The sequence below is a fragment of the Tursiops truncatus genome, chromosome 6, assembly GCF_011762595.2.
Source record: "Tursiops truncatus isolate mTurTru1 chromosome 6, mTurTru1.mat.Y, whole genome shotgun sequence".
Classification (NCBI taxonomy): Eukaryota; Metazoa; Chordata; class Mammalia; order Artiodactyla; family Delphinidae; genus Tursiops; species Tursiops truncatus.
In genome coordinates this window covers 109694878-109708420 of record NC_047039.1, presented here as the reverse complement: position 1 = coordinate 109708420, position 13543 = coordinate 109694878, and the positions used below count along the sequence as shown (strand labels likewise).

The 13543-nt window shown below is 57.5% G+C and overlaps 1 protein-coding gene across 4 annotated transcripts in view; it reads right to left on the bottom strand.

Moving 5' to 3' along the window:
• The window catches only part of HMCN2 (hemicentin 2), a 150687-nt gene that overhangs the window by 76097 nt on the left and 61047 nt on the right, over positions 1-13543 (bottom strand). For all 4 annotated transcript variants that reach the window (XM_073806725.1, XM_073806727.1, XM_073806723.1 and 1 more), the window contains 3 exons: positions 5229-5356; positions 2523-2777; positions 1788-1874 (listed from right to left, as the gene is read on the bottom strand). In XM_073806725.1, coding sequence (XP_073662826.1) covers positions 1788-1874; positions 2523-2777; positions 5229-5356 — 470 coding nt within the window. The remainder of the gene's footprint in view (positions 1-1787; positions 1875-2522; positions 2778-5228; positions 5357-13543) is intronic.

The window sequence follows — 13543 nt, the reverse complement described above, 5'->3', positions numbered from 1 at the left end:
CCCACAGACACACACATGCCCCTCCCAGTTCCTCATCTTTTCCCAAAGGCCCCAGCCCGTGCTCCCGCCACCCAGAGACCAGGACTTCAGAGCTGCCAGCCCTGAGGGGTATTGAGTTTTGAACGCTGGAAGCTTTTTTTTTTTTTTTTAATGCAAACATCTAACTCCTAAATGAGCTCTAACCACACAGAACTGCACCACTGCTCTGTGATGGGAAGACTCCAGGGACTCAGGGCTATTGCTGAAAAACCCCTCGTCTTACCTCCACTCCCATTTTACAGAGACCAAGAGAGGAACAATGTCCAAAATCCTGGCCTCTGTCCCACCCCACGAGGAGGAGGCGGGTAGCGCCACCCACTGCAGGTACCAGGGCTCCCATGGGTCACGCCCTCTGTGCTCCAGGCTTTCTCCTTTCTCCCTCAGAGCCCTCCGAGCCCAAGGTCACATGGCTGGTGAATACCAGTGCCCAACACTGCCCACCGGGCAGCCACCTGCTTGAAAGAGAGAAGGCCAAGGGGGGTGGGGTGGGACGCGGGGCGGGGACAGGCAGTTGTGATGGAGGGGACCTGGCTTATGCTGACTTGGCTGAAGCCAGGCTCAGAGGACAGGCCCCTGGCTGACCAGGGTTGATGCTGGGGTTGTGAGTGACTGTGGGGTATCAGGGCAGGAGGCCGGGGCTGGTGGTCCCACCTCCTACCTCCCACGTCCCGGGAGGGCCCTACAGGTTCCTTGCTGTTACCAGATACTGACACAAGGTGGCGCCCTGGTCAAGAGCGGGACGATGGCCCCTCCAGGTGGTCTGCTCCCACCTGCCTCCTACCTGGCCCTAGCTCTGTCCCATTCCAAGGGCTTCCCTGGATCCCATGGCATGAGGAGGTGCAGTGCAGACTACAACCAGCTCTCCTGGCTCCTGCCAGGCTTTCTGTAAGCTACCGCTTGCTTCTTAGACACCCAGACACCTGCCCTTCTAGAGAGCATCATCTATGCACAGGGGAGACATTTTGGCCATTTTGACCCACAGCCAGAAGCGACTCTGGCAGCCAGTGGGATCCACCGGGTGCCGCAGGGAGATTTCACAGAACAGTCGAATCCATTCAACACGTTTCCGCAAGCTCCTGCTATGTGCCAGGCACGGTGCTGGGGCCTAAACTTCCTGCCGTCCACTGGGCCCACTGGGCCTGTGCGGAGGGACAGGTGTGACCCCACTGGACAGCTGAGAAAACTGAGGCTCAGAAAGGAGGTGTGAACTGCCCGGCACCGGGCAATTGACCCAGGGGTGGCTACCTCCATCCCACACTGTTCTGTAGCCCAAAGGGGGTCCCAAAGGACTGGTTTGCCCAGGACTGCGTGAATCCATGCCCTGTGAGAAAGCCTGGGGCTTGGGGAGAGGCAGGGGCCACCAAGCACCGATCCTAGGACCCTGGGGCCTTCCTCAGCCCCAGCTGTTACAATCCCCAGGCGCAGAGGGGCCCAGGGCTTAACGGGCACTCGGGGCTGGGGTTAAAGCAGATTATACTCCCTGAGTTACATCACCTTCTGGCTGTGACCTCAGGCAACCCTCTTAACCGCTCTGGGCCTAAATTGCCCCTAATAAAAAAAAAAAGAGCTAATGCTAATACCCATCCTATAGGGCTGCTGATGGGATGGAGTTCCTGGCATGGTCCTGGACAGGAGCGGGGACCCCACAAGCCTCCACAGCCACGCGCACTGCCCACAGTGACCGCGGGCGCTGAAACATGGGTGGGTTTTCTCCCCCTCCCAGCCCAGGGCCCAGGGCCCAGCCTCACCTCTGGCAGGGCACGGCAAGCTGGCGTTCTCTCCTGCTACCCTCTCCAGCAGGCCACTGGTCTCATCGGCCCCCCAGTACGGCGGCTCTGGTGGAAGGTAACGCGGCCACAGTCACACACCCAAACCCAAGGCCTGGTGCTCCCCCGACCAGGAGCCCAGGGCTGGTGGAGGGGGCATTCCCATCCAGAACCCCAGCTGGAATAAGGGGGTACAAGCCCCGCGTTCCAGCCCGCAGCCTCGGGGAGAGTCAGGGCCGTGGCACCAGCTCACCCCCTGCAGGGTGGCCCACGGAACAGTGCCACGCACGACCCCGCGGGCTGGGGGGCTGAGCTCAGGATCGTCCTGCCCTGCCTTCTCTGAGTGTGTTTCAAATTCATCATAGTGAAAATGCTAGCACCAGGGATCCAGAACTTTCTATGCACCGGGCACTTCACACGCATTCTCTCACTGACCCCTCACATGTTACTGGACCCATGTTACAGGGTCAGAGAGTGTAAATGACTGGCCGATGGTTGTCCAGCGGGAAAGTGGGAGGAGCTGGCCCGTTGCTCTTCAATCACCACCTCACGGCGCCTGCACCCCACCCCGAGGACAGAGCCCCCCCCGGGCTGGCAAAAGCGGCCCGACACGGCTTTGGGGGCTGGGCGGAAGGAAGGGGTCCACCAGCTCAGAAGCCCAAGCTGCTGCTGGGGAAGGAGTGGGGAGGTAAGCTCTGGGGTTCAGGGGAGACTCACCCAGCACCCTGAGCTCCAGCTCCCAGGCATCCACCCCAGCGCTGCTGGAGGCCTCACAGCGGTACGTCCCAGCGTCCGAGGTTCGGATGGCCACGAAGTGGACGGAGCCATTGGGCCCCCCGCCCCGCAGGGCCACCCCATCCTTGGACCAGGTCAGCTGGGGCTCCGGGTTGCCCTCGGCCACGCAGTTCAGGTCCAGAGCCTCCCCCACCAGTGCCTTCAGGAGCCGCGGGCCCGGCTGCACCTGGGGGGGCACTGACAGGGCCACGGGGAGGGCTGTCAAGGCAGGGGCCCCGGGTGGGGGGAGTCACAGAGCCCAGACTTACAGAGAGGGCCCGGCCTGCTGCAGGGCTCCCCACACCCCTGGCCGTCGCCAACCAGCAGAAATCGTCATTGTGGGGGGCGATTGACAGTAGGACATCCCGTGTGGACCCCCCCCCACCCCCGCCGCAAGAGTAGAATCAGCCTTTCCCTTGAACACACGTGTTGCCATCAAAAAATCGTTCCTCGGGCTTCCCTGGTGGCGCAGTGGTTGAGAGTCCGCCTGCCGATGCAGGGGACACTGGTTCGTGCCCCGGTCCGGGAAGATCCCACATGCCGCGGAGCGGCTGGGCCCGTGAGCCACGGCCGCTGAGCCTGCGCGTCCGGAGACTGTGCTCCGCAACGGGAGAGGCCACAACAGTGAGAGGCCCGCGTACCGCAAAAAAAAAAATCGCTCCTCCGTGCTCAGCTTACTCTCCCCCCAGCCCCCACCCCCATCCCTACCCCCAGGCTTGCACCCAGCACCATTTGAGAACCACCAGCTGGGAAACACCAGCTCAGTGCTGGATGGGGACATCGAGGCCCAGGGGGCGGCGGGACTGACTCAGCCCAGGCGGCAGCACGTACAGAAGGGGAGGCTCAAATCCCAGCCCTGTCCCTCTCGGCCACAGGACCCCACACTGGCTGGGGCCTCGGTTTCCCCTCCTCACAAAGAAGCCCTGGGATGGAATGAGATGCAGGACTAGAGCAGCCAGCAGGGAGCCTGCTCCACAGCGGCGCCTAAAACACCGCGGCTAGACTCACTCTCAGGGTTCCCAGCTCGCTCTTCCCCTCTCCTGGCTTGGGGAGGATAGTGGGTATTGTTTCTTCTGCATTTGTGTTTTTCAAGCAACTTTCCCATCCTCCATCCCAGTTGGTCCCTCCTATGGGGTGGGTGATGCTATGTCCATTTTGCAGATGAAGAAACTGAGGCTCAGAAAGGTTGTGTGACTCGACCAGAGTCACCCACTGCGTCGGCTCATAGGAGCTGGACCGGCCCCAAGGCTGGGTCTGTGTGACCAGGAATCCAGGTGGCTTCCGTGGGGCCAGACTGGATGAGCCTGGGAGAATTCTCAAAGACGAGGACAAGTGTCCTGGGCCCTCGGGGGAAGCTGAGGACACCCATGCCCTTCCCAGCTTCAGAGTAGGAGCCCAAAGATAAGACCATCTATGGAAGCTGGCCCCTGGGCAGAGATCAGCTCCCCCACCCGGAGCCCAGAGCCTCACTGTCTAGGAGCACGAGGGTGTACATGCCCTGCCCACTACCCCCCTAAAAACACTTGCTGAAAACAACAGCAGTTTCCACCGTGCTGAGTGCCTGATGTCATCAATACCCTTTCTGACAACTATGGGACAGGCGTTATTACCTCCACTTTATAGAAGAAGAATCCAAGGCTCAGAGAAGCCAAGCAGCTGGCCTAAGGTCACACAGCCAGTCCGTGACAGAGTCAGCATTCGAACCCAGCTCTGCCGACTCTGAGGCCCTGCTCATCACCCTGCTTCCTGCTTCTCTGTTTCTCTCCCATGCTCACGCAAACTCATAGCGAAGCTTTGAGCCCCTCCCTCTCTGAACCTCAGCCTGTCCACCCGTAAAATGGGGAGTCAGCTTAGATCAGGGGTTGGCTTTTTCTGGAAAGGGCTTTTTCTGAAAACGTTTTGCAGACCAGATGGTCTCTGTCTCAACTACCCAACTCTGCCATTACGGCGTGAAAGCAGCCACGGACGCTACGTAACCGAACGTGTGTGGTGGCACTCCAGTAGAGCTTGTATTTACGGACACTGAAACCTGAACTCCATATCATTTTCATATGTCACATTATTTGCCTTTTTTCCCCCAATCGTTTAAAAATGTAGACATCATTCTTCACTCGTGGGCCACATGAAAACGGCATGTAGGTCAGTAGTGGCTGAGGGCTGCAGTCAGAGGACCCCTGTCTCAGACAACTCATCCCCGTGCTCCTGGAGATGACAAGGTCCCCGCCTCTTTGGTGGAGTGACTCCACTGGGTGGCTTCTGTGAATGGAACCTGGACACCCAGGTGAACATGCACTCCTGGGCCCCCACCTGAGCCAGGAACCAGAACTCCCTCCGCGGGTCCCCCTCCCAACGCCCAAGTCTCCAACGCCCAAGTCTCCAACGCCACGGGGCCCTGCCCTTTGCTCTCAGGGGGCCTCTGAACAGACTCTCCGGGCTCAACCAAGGGGTTCAGGAGAGGGGAAGAAGGGGGGTGAGGAGGAGAGATAAGGCTTGAAAAAGACAGGAAATAGAGTTGATGGAAGAAACACTGGAGGACCATGAAGAGGTGACAAAGCCTGGAGTGGAGATGGGGGAGGGGCACGAGAGGCCTAAGGAAGATGGGGGTTGGGGGGAACGGTGTGAGACAGAGGCTGCCAGCCAGGACCTTACCTTGCACCCGGAGGATGTAGTACCGAGCAGCGGACCCCGCAGGGTTACTGGCTGTGCATTCGTAGAGGCCGCTGTCACTCAACTGGGCCTGGGCCAGATGCAGGGAGCCTGATGGGAGGAGGCAATGCCTGTGGGAGTGAGGGGCACTGGTAAGACCCCAACCGACCCCACCTCTGCCAGAAAGGCCCAAGACCCAACTTGAACCAGCTGCCTCCTCCAGGCAGCCTGCCAGGACTGAGGCAGTGTCCGCCACCCACCCTTCACTCCTCCCCCTGCCCTGCCTCCACTTCCCCCAAACCACCAGGCCAAGGCCATGTCCCCTCCAACTTGCGTAACAGACAAAGAGCACTAGGCTAGGAGTCCGCTGGCTGGGTTTAACTTTGAACCCTTCCCAGCTGGATGAAGCAAGTCCCTTCACCTCTTGGAGCCTCCATTTCCTCATCTGTAAAATGGGCATATTAAGAAGTTCTGTGGCCGAGGCTGGTGAACAGATTCCGCGTGGGCTCAGCCCAGGGCCTGGTACCTAGTCGCCAGTAACTCTTCCTCCTCTAATGCACATGCCTACCGTCCCTCGACCCTGCCCTGAGAGTGGGGATGAGGCCTCATTTGGAGGCCCCCTCAATGGCTTCCAGGGAGAAGCTGCAGCCCAGAGACCCTCTGCGTCTAAGTGCCAGGTCTGGCCATGCTCTGAACCCAGGGCTTTTCAGTGTCCTGTTGTCCGGCGTTGTATTGGGCCCTCAGGAGGAAGTTGTAGAGGTCCCCCATCGCTGCGCTCCCCAACCTGGCCCACCTTGCTGAAGTCACCCGGCCCCCATCCCACAGGGATCTGGGACCCCCAGCCAGGCTCCTGCAGCTGGGCTGGACCCGAGGGGGCCTCTGCAGATATGATGTCACCAGCCCACATGTGCTGGCTCCGTGCAGTCCCTGCCCCCGTAGAACTGAGTGGGCAGCTGCGGCCAGTGGCCACAGCAGGGCGCCAAGTGCAAGCAGCTGGCACGGGGGCGGGGAGTGGGGGTGGTAACCTCCAAGGGCCAGCCCCTCCCCCGCCTATGCTCATCAGGGTACAGCTGGGCTCCAGTCCCGGTCTCCACTCCCCGCTCTGCTGAGTCTCAGGTTCCTCCTCTGCAAAACGGGGATGACAATAGCCCCCATCTCCCAAGCAGGTGCAGGCCAAGTGCTGGACGTGCACTTATTAAACAGGTCGACATTGCTGGCAATTCACTCTCTGGACAACCACGGGGGACTAGCTGTGCTCTGCTGGTTTTCCGTCTCCCCATATGTAAAGTGGGCTTGTAATCCCCCTACCCAGCAAACCCTTCGTCCAGTTTGCCCTGAGCTTCCAGCAGGCACCTGGGGCAAGTTCTCTGAGGACACTTGTGAGTGATATACCAGGCAGGGGTCTCTAGAGCCCAGGCACTGGGCTGGGACAACTAGGTCCGACCCTGTTCTGCCACGTGCTTGCTGTGTGACACTGGGCAAGTCACTTAACCTTTCTGTGCCTCGGTTGTCTCCTTTTGGAAAAAAGAGACAACAGTGGTACTTAGCCCTCATAGGGCTGTCCGGAGAACGGAAAGACCTAATTCACAGCACAGTGCCTGGAACAGACGTACTCAGCAAAGGTCAGCTGTTATCATGGTGACGACAGTGGATCCATAACGATACGCAATGCGGTTTTGCATCGTTTAAAACTCTTATAGAAATGGTACCACGTGTATGTGCGTGGGGCTAATTCATTCACTCTTCACTGCTGTATAGTAGTCTGTTGTGTGATCGTACCACAATGGGATTAATTTGTTCTCCTTTTGGTGGGCATTTAAACATTCAGGTTTTCCTTTCCTCCCTCCCTCTCTTCTTTCCTTCCTTCGTTCTTTCTTTCTTTCACCACCAGAGTCCTCTGCACACTGATGTATGTGTCCCCACGCACAGGAGCAGGACTCCGGCGCCACAGGCTCACACACCATCAGCTCTCACGGGTAGAGTCCATCATTCCCCCTTGTAGAGCAGGGCTTCTTATCAGAATCCTCCAGCTATATGTGAAACATACAGATTCCCAGGCCCCGTCCAGAGACTCTGATCTGTGGGGGGAGGCTGGAATCGGGGTCTTACCAAGGTCCTCAGGGGGACCACTCCTTGGGAGTACTGCCCCAGGACACAGGGAAGTGCCCCTGCCCTGAGAAGCAGCCCGGCGGAGCAGATGGGAACAGGGCTTTGACAGCAAGTGACCCCCGCATCCACCGCCATTCGGCCTCTTGAAGGCTGACCTTGGGCCAAGGACTCCGTCTCCCTGAGCCCCGGTGCCCTCACCTGGGATCACAGGAGACGGCACGTATGGAGTGACATGGTGCACACAAAGCCCATGGCCCCTGGGACATAGTAAGTGCTCGATAGACAGCCCTGCTGCTAGTAAAAGCCACGCCCCCCTCAACATGTCTGTGTTTCGCCCCCCAGCCCCCAATCAGCTGGGCAGCCCTAAGTAGGTCCCTTAATCTTCCAAAGTGGAAGAAAAAAGGAAAAAACAACACAGATGCTTTCTTGTCTCAGTGACAAGGAAACATTTCCCCTGTGTGGCTCCCCTCCCCTGGCTTGGCTTTTCTCATCCACAATTTTTTTTTTAAGTTAAATAACGTTGACACCCACCAAACACGAGCCAAATCAGTTTGAGGCTGAAACATACACACTGAGTCACACTTGGTGCAGGGACACGGTTCCCTCAGGGGACTTTGCTGCAAACCTCGACTAGCCAAGCAGGCACGCATGGGACAGCAAAAAGAGGTCTAGGCTGAGCACCAGAGCTCTGGATCTGAGGTCCAATTCTGCTACAGACGTGCTGAGCCAGCCCAGGCAGGGCAGACAACGTCTCTGAACCCCAATTTCTTCATATTTGAAAAGGCTGCTCTGGAATTCCTTTATCTCAGAGGTTGCCTTCTAGGTCTTCTAAGAACTTTAGAGAAGTTGCTTCCTCCCTCGCCAAGCCCTTAAAAGGATAGGAAGTGGGAGCTTCTGGGATTAAAAAAAAATAATGAAAGAAACTTCCAAAAGTGGAAATAATTCTCAACAATAAATGTAGGCATCTTGTCTTTCTCATGATGACCCTCAGGTCATTTCCTAGAGAGGGAAGGCTGCTCGCTATACCACAAAGGAGGAAACGGAACGAATGGAAAGTCCATCTTATAAATGGTCAAGCTGAGGCCTGCAGAGCCCTCCCCATCACAACCCTCACCGCACCGGCTTGTGACCACCTGTCACCTGCGGGCCCTAAGAGGACACATCCCCAGCCATCTTATTTGCCTTTGTATCCCCAGAACCTAGCCCAGACCTGGCACAGAGCAAATCCCACTCGGACCAGATATAGGAAAAAGGTATGGGGCCTGGGGCAGACCAAACAGGACCTAGAGGTCTAGAGGTTGCGGGGCAGCCCTTCTGCACCGCCCCCGCCCCACGCCCCGGGGCGCTCTCTCTCCACATTCCCAAGGCTCCTTGGGGTTTGGGGGCTGCAGCCCCGGGAAGGATGTCAGGGGCAGGGGGGAGGTGGGAGGAAGCGGGGAGAGCGCTGCCGTGTGCCCCGTGCCTGTGGTGTAATTAGCAGCAGCCTCCCCGCTGAGGCGAGAGCAGCCAGATGGCTCCGTGTGGCGCCAAGATGAAAACATGGAGAGGTTCGAGGGGAATTTCCTGTTTATGACCTCCGCTGCACTGGAGGCTTCACTGTTGGCTGTGAGTGTCACACAGCCACGCAGATGACGGGGGACGGGGAGGGAGACCCACCTTCCCTGCCGTGTCCCCCTGGTCCTATGAGCTCCAAGGGGGATGTATCTGCCTGGAGAGACCAAAGGGCATCTGATAGAAAGTGCAAATCCCAGGCCACACCTTCGCTGTAACCCAGCTTGGGGTCCCCTCTCCAGCTCCTCTGTGGCTCAGGGAAGCTGCCCCTGCTGCCCCAGCCAGACCCCTTCTCTCACTTACACACTCCTGGAGGCTTTACGGCATTTGACACACCTGTAATCACCTGTCGCTGTCTGATGGCTCCGTGAAGGGAGCGGCCAGGTTGCCCAGGTGGTTCCTGCCATGTTCCCAGCGCTTAGCACAGGTGCTGGCCCACAACAGGTGCTTGATAAATATTTGATGGCAAATCCCAGCTGTCCCTGTCCACACACGCACCCCTTCCCACCTTCGCTCACACTGTTTCCCACACCCCACCCTGTCTCAAGGCTGCTCTCCTGCCCCCAGACCCCGTTCAAGGCAGCACAGCCTCTAGCTCCTCCACGAACCCTTCCCTGACGAGCGCAGGCAGGTTACACTTCCCCTGCTCTGAGTTCCATGGAGCCGAGTTCAGCTAATTTCTCGTACATTCATTCATTCACTCATGTGACAAAGAGCCACTGGGTTCCAGGTGGGCCACGGGGGTGAAAGAAATGCACCCCGTCCTCTGGCCGCTCAGAATCTGTGGTTGGCCTGCGCCCAGGCCCTCTTGCTGTGTCCCATGCTCCCCCTGCTGCCCCCGTTTCTAGAGGGCCCGTCCAACCTCACCGTGTGAGCAGAGCCTTCTGGGCGGAGGCTGTCAAGTGAATGAACGGCACCCCCTGCAGAACCAAGCCCACCAGAAGCTGATCCTCAACCACAGCCGGCAGAGCAACAGCGCTCAGCAGACGTCCGCCACGTGCAGACACATGCCGGGCGCTTGTCTGCCGGGCCAGGGTGGGATCTGAGGCTGCAGCAGGGATTGCCCAGCCCCCCTGCCCCCAGCACCAGTCAGCCTGGACAGCACCTTCAACCACCAGTGGCCGCTCTGACCCTGACCCACACCATAGACCCTTATAAGGAAGCCCCAAACGGAAACCCCAAGCTGGAGCAGTTTAGGAAGAGGGGCCCGATATCAAGGAAAGGGCCAAGCACAATATGTGAGCGAGGGGGAGAATACACATCCTCTGAGCCCGTGCAACATAAACCCAGAGGTGCTAACAGGTGACAGCTGTCTACACTCGAGCGCTTCCTATGCGCCACCGCACAGCTAAGCACTTCCGTGCACACTGTCACTTGAAACCCTCAACAGCCAAACCGCAGATCCTACTATCATCACCCCTTTTGCAGAGACCCAGAGAGATGAAGTCCCGCTGTCCATGGTCACCCAGCCACCAGGCCAGGAATCAGATGAGCTATGAAGATCCCCCAAGGTAAAGACCCCACAAGGGGCCCCTGGGCAGTCCGTGCCATGCCACTCGCTTCTAAGGAGGAAGCAGCTTTTCTCCTGCATCGTCAGAACCCAGCTGCAGCCCCCCACCTCTCCACTGGGCCATGAGAGGGAGGGGGTGTGCCGACGGCCCTGCAGCATCCTCGGGGTGCTCTATCCTCTCCCTGTCCCCTCCCCTCCCCCGGATGCGGCTGGTTTGGCCCTGTGCGGGACCCTGGCCGGCTGCCCCCGGGAGCCAGTGCTGAAGCCAGGAGTACTCGCAGCTGTCCCAGATACACATCAGAACCAGAAACAAACATTGTTGCCTAGCAACACCACCTCGCCCCAGCATCCCTGGGCTGAATCATGGGACCAGAGCCACTAGGCACTCTCTGGCCACCATCGCCTGTCCAACCCTTTCACTTCTCAGGCGGGAAGACTGAGGCCCAGAGAGGGGAAGGGTCTTGCTCGGGTTCATTCAGAGAGTTGGGGGCAAGGCTGGGATGGGACCCTAGGTCTTTTGCTACCTGATGTCACACACAGCCGGAGCCCATGTCTTCTGTCTCCTAGACAGTTTCGGCACAGTCCTGGGCACAGGAGATGCTCAATAAATCCTGCGGACTTCAATTCTGAATTCACAACTCAGATGGTCCTTTCACAAACAGCAGTCCCACAGGGTAAGAGGCACCCGATAACCATTCCCAGTCTTGGACTCAGCCATTGGCTTTCAGGGCTATACCCCAAGGAAATGACCCAGGAGATAAAGAGAAGCATTTGTGCAAAAATGTTCCAACAGCCCCATTTATTACCGCCCAAAACTGGCAACGGAGCATCTGCCCCAAACAGAGAAAGCTTAGCAACGATGAGGGCTGAACGCCCTGGAATGTTATCTTGCCCTTTAAACGGAAAGCAATGACGTGGGCCAGGATGAATCTAGAAAATGGGTAAATGTGGAAAAATATCAATGATAAGGGCAGAATGGAAGAGGCACTCAATGTAATTCTCTGGAAGCATCTACAAGAACACCCTGGAAGGGGTCGTGGACACAGGTGGGTGGTTTAGAGTTTCATGGGTACTCAAGCTCCTACTATGTTTTCTTTGCGTTAGGACTTTCTGACTCCGGAGGTCAAGGCTCCCTGAGTTCAGAATATCCTCCAGAATCTCCAGAAAGAGCAGTGGCCTGCCCGACCTCGGCCCAGAAGCCAGATATGTGTGTGTCCACGTGTTCTCATGTCTGCATCTCTGCTGTGTCTGTGTGCAAGTCCACATGTGTGTGTATCTGTGATTGTGTCAGTGTGCGTGGCCGTGTGTCTATGTGTGTCTGTGTCTGTCTGTGCGCCTGTCCATGTGTATTCATGTCTATATGTGTCCGTGCATGTCTGTCTATGTCTGTGCATGTCTATGTGTGTCTGTGGGTGTGTGGGTGTGCACGTTAGGGCCCAGCCCGGGAAGTGAGGTCAGGATCCCAGTTCCCCACACCCCATGGCTTCTGTTTCCCCCTCAAGGCACTAGGCATGATGCCACTCAACACACCCACCTCCAGGATGGCCAACAGGAGAAGAGGGCCACCCCCCAACCCGAACAGAGATGCAGGAGGCCTCAGAGGCTCGGCCATGCTGTGGTTCTCAACCCTGGTTGCACCAGAGTTACCGAGGAGCTCTGAAGAAGCACCAGTACTGGAGGTCTGTTGGTGACCCTGACCGCAGCCCTTGGCCAAGGTTGGCACAGGTTCGGGAGAGAGAGGCCCCGGGCACCCCGAATAGGTTCAGGCCTTCCCCCATCTAAGGACAGAGAAGGGGGCCACCACAGAAGAGGGGGCAGCTCAGCCAGGCAGAAGGAGCACAGAACCTGGAGGTAGACGAACACCCACGACTCATCAGAAGAAGTTCTCAAGCTTCCAGAACGGCAGCTTTGAAGCTGAGCCCTGGGGGTCCCTCGGAGAAGGAAGAGGAAGAGACAGAGGAGGCAGAGGGGAAGGGGAGAAGACAGACAGCAAAGCTACCCCCGCACCACCACTGCTCCCTGCGTGTTTCCCATGGGTTTTTAAAAACCTGCATCTTCTGTCTGAACGGCTGTGGGACTAAGGGGAACCGTGTGTCCGGCAGAAAAGGGAGCTTTGTTCTGCGTGGGGAAGCTATCAGATGCCACAGGGAGAGGCCCAAAGAACCTCGGGGACCCAGAGCCCGCAAATGAAGTGTCAATACAATCAAAGGTCTGTGAGGTTATTCACCATCGCCAGCAAGTGGAAACAGCCCAAGGGTCCATCAACTGGTGACTAAATCGACAAAAGGTGCTCTATCCAGGCAACGGAATATTATTCAGCCACAAAGAGGACCAAAGCCCTGACCCCTGCTCCAACATGCAGGCGCCTCAAAAACACGATGCTAAGTGAGAGCAGCCGGACACAGAAAGCCACAGAGCGCACGATTCCATCTACGTGAGACGTCCCGAACGGATCAATCCAGAGACAGAGAGCAGATGAGTGGTTGCCGGGGGCTGGGCTGGGGTCGCGCAGGGATGGCAAGCGGCTGCCAATGAGTGTGGGGATTTCTTTTGTGCAGGAGGGTGCTGGAAATGTTCTAAAGTTAATTGTGGTGACGGTTGCACAACTCAGAATTTACTTAAAAACACAGAATTGGAAAGCATGCCATTTATATCTCAATAAAGCTTTTCCACTGAAAAGAGTTGGTGGGAATTAAATAACACATAGGATGATGATAATTTTTGAAAGCTGGAAATGATGCGTTAGTTTATAGCAGCAGGAGGAAAACGCCGTCGAAGTGATTTTCCACCACTGACAATGTACTAAGCATCGCACATCCGTCACTGTATCTTGAGAACAGGGTTTCAACCTCGTCCACTTCACAGATGGAGAAACGGTCCAAGAGGAACCAGCGGCCACCTGAGGCCACACGACTAATACAGAACCAGCCGGGATCCACACTCGGGTCTGACGAACTCCAGGCTCTGAGCCCTTCCCCCCAGCCCCACCCTCCAGGCATATTTTCCCACCTCACGTAGGTGAACTCCTGGAATCTCAGAAATCTCAAGAGAAAGCCGTAAGCCAGCACGAAGTGGAGGGGGCCAGGGGAGAAGGGACAGAGCAAAACTCAGGATGGCAGAAGCAGCTCTCACAGATTTACGGCTCCCG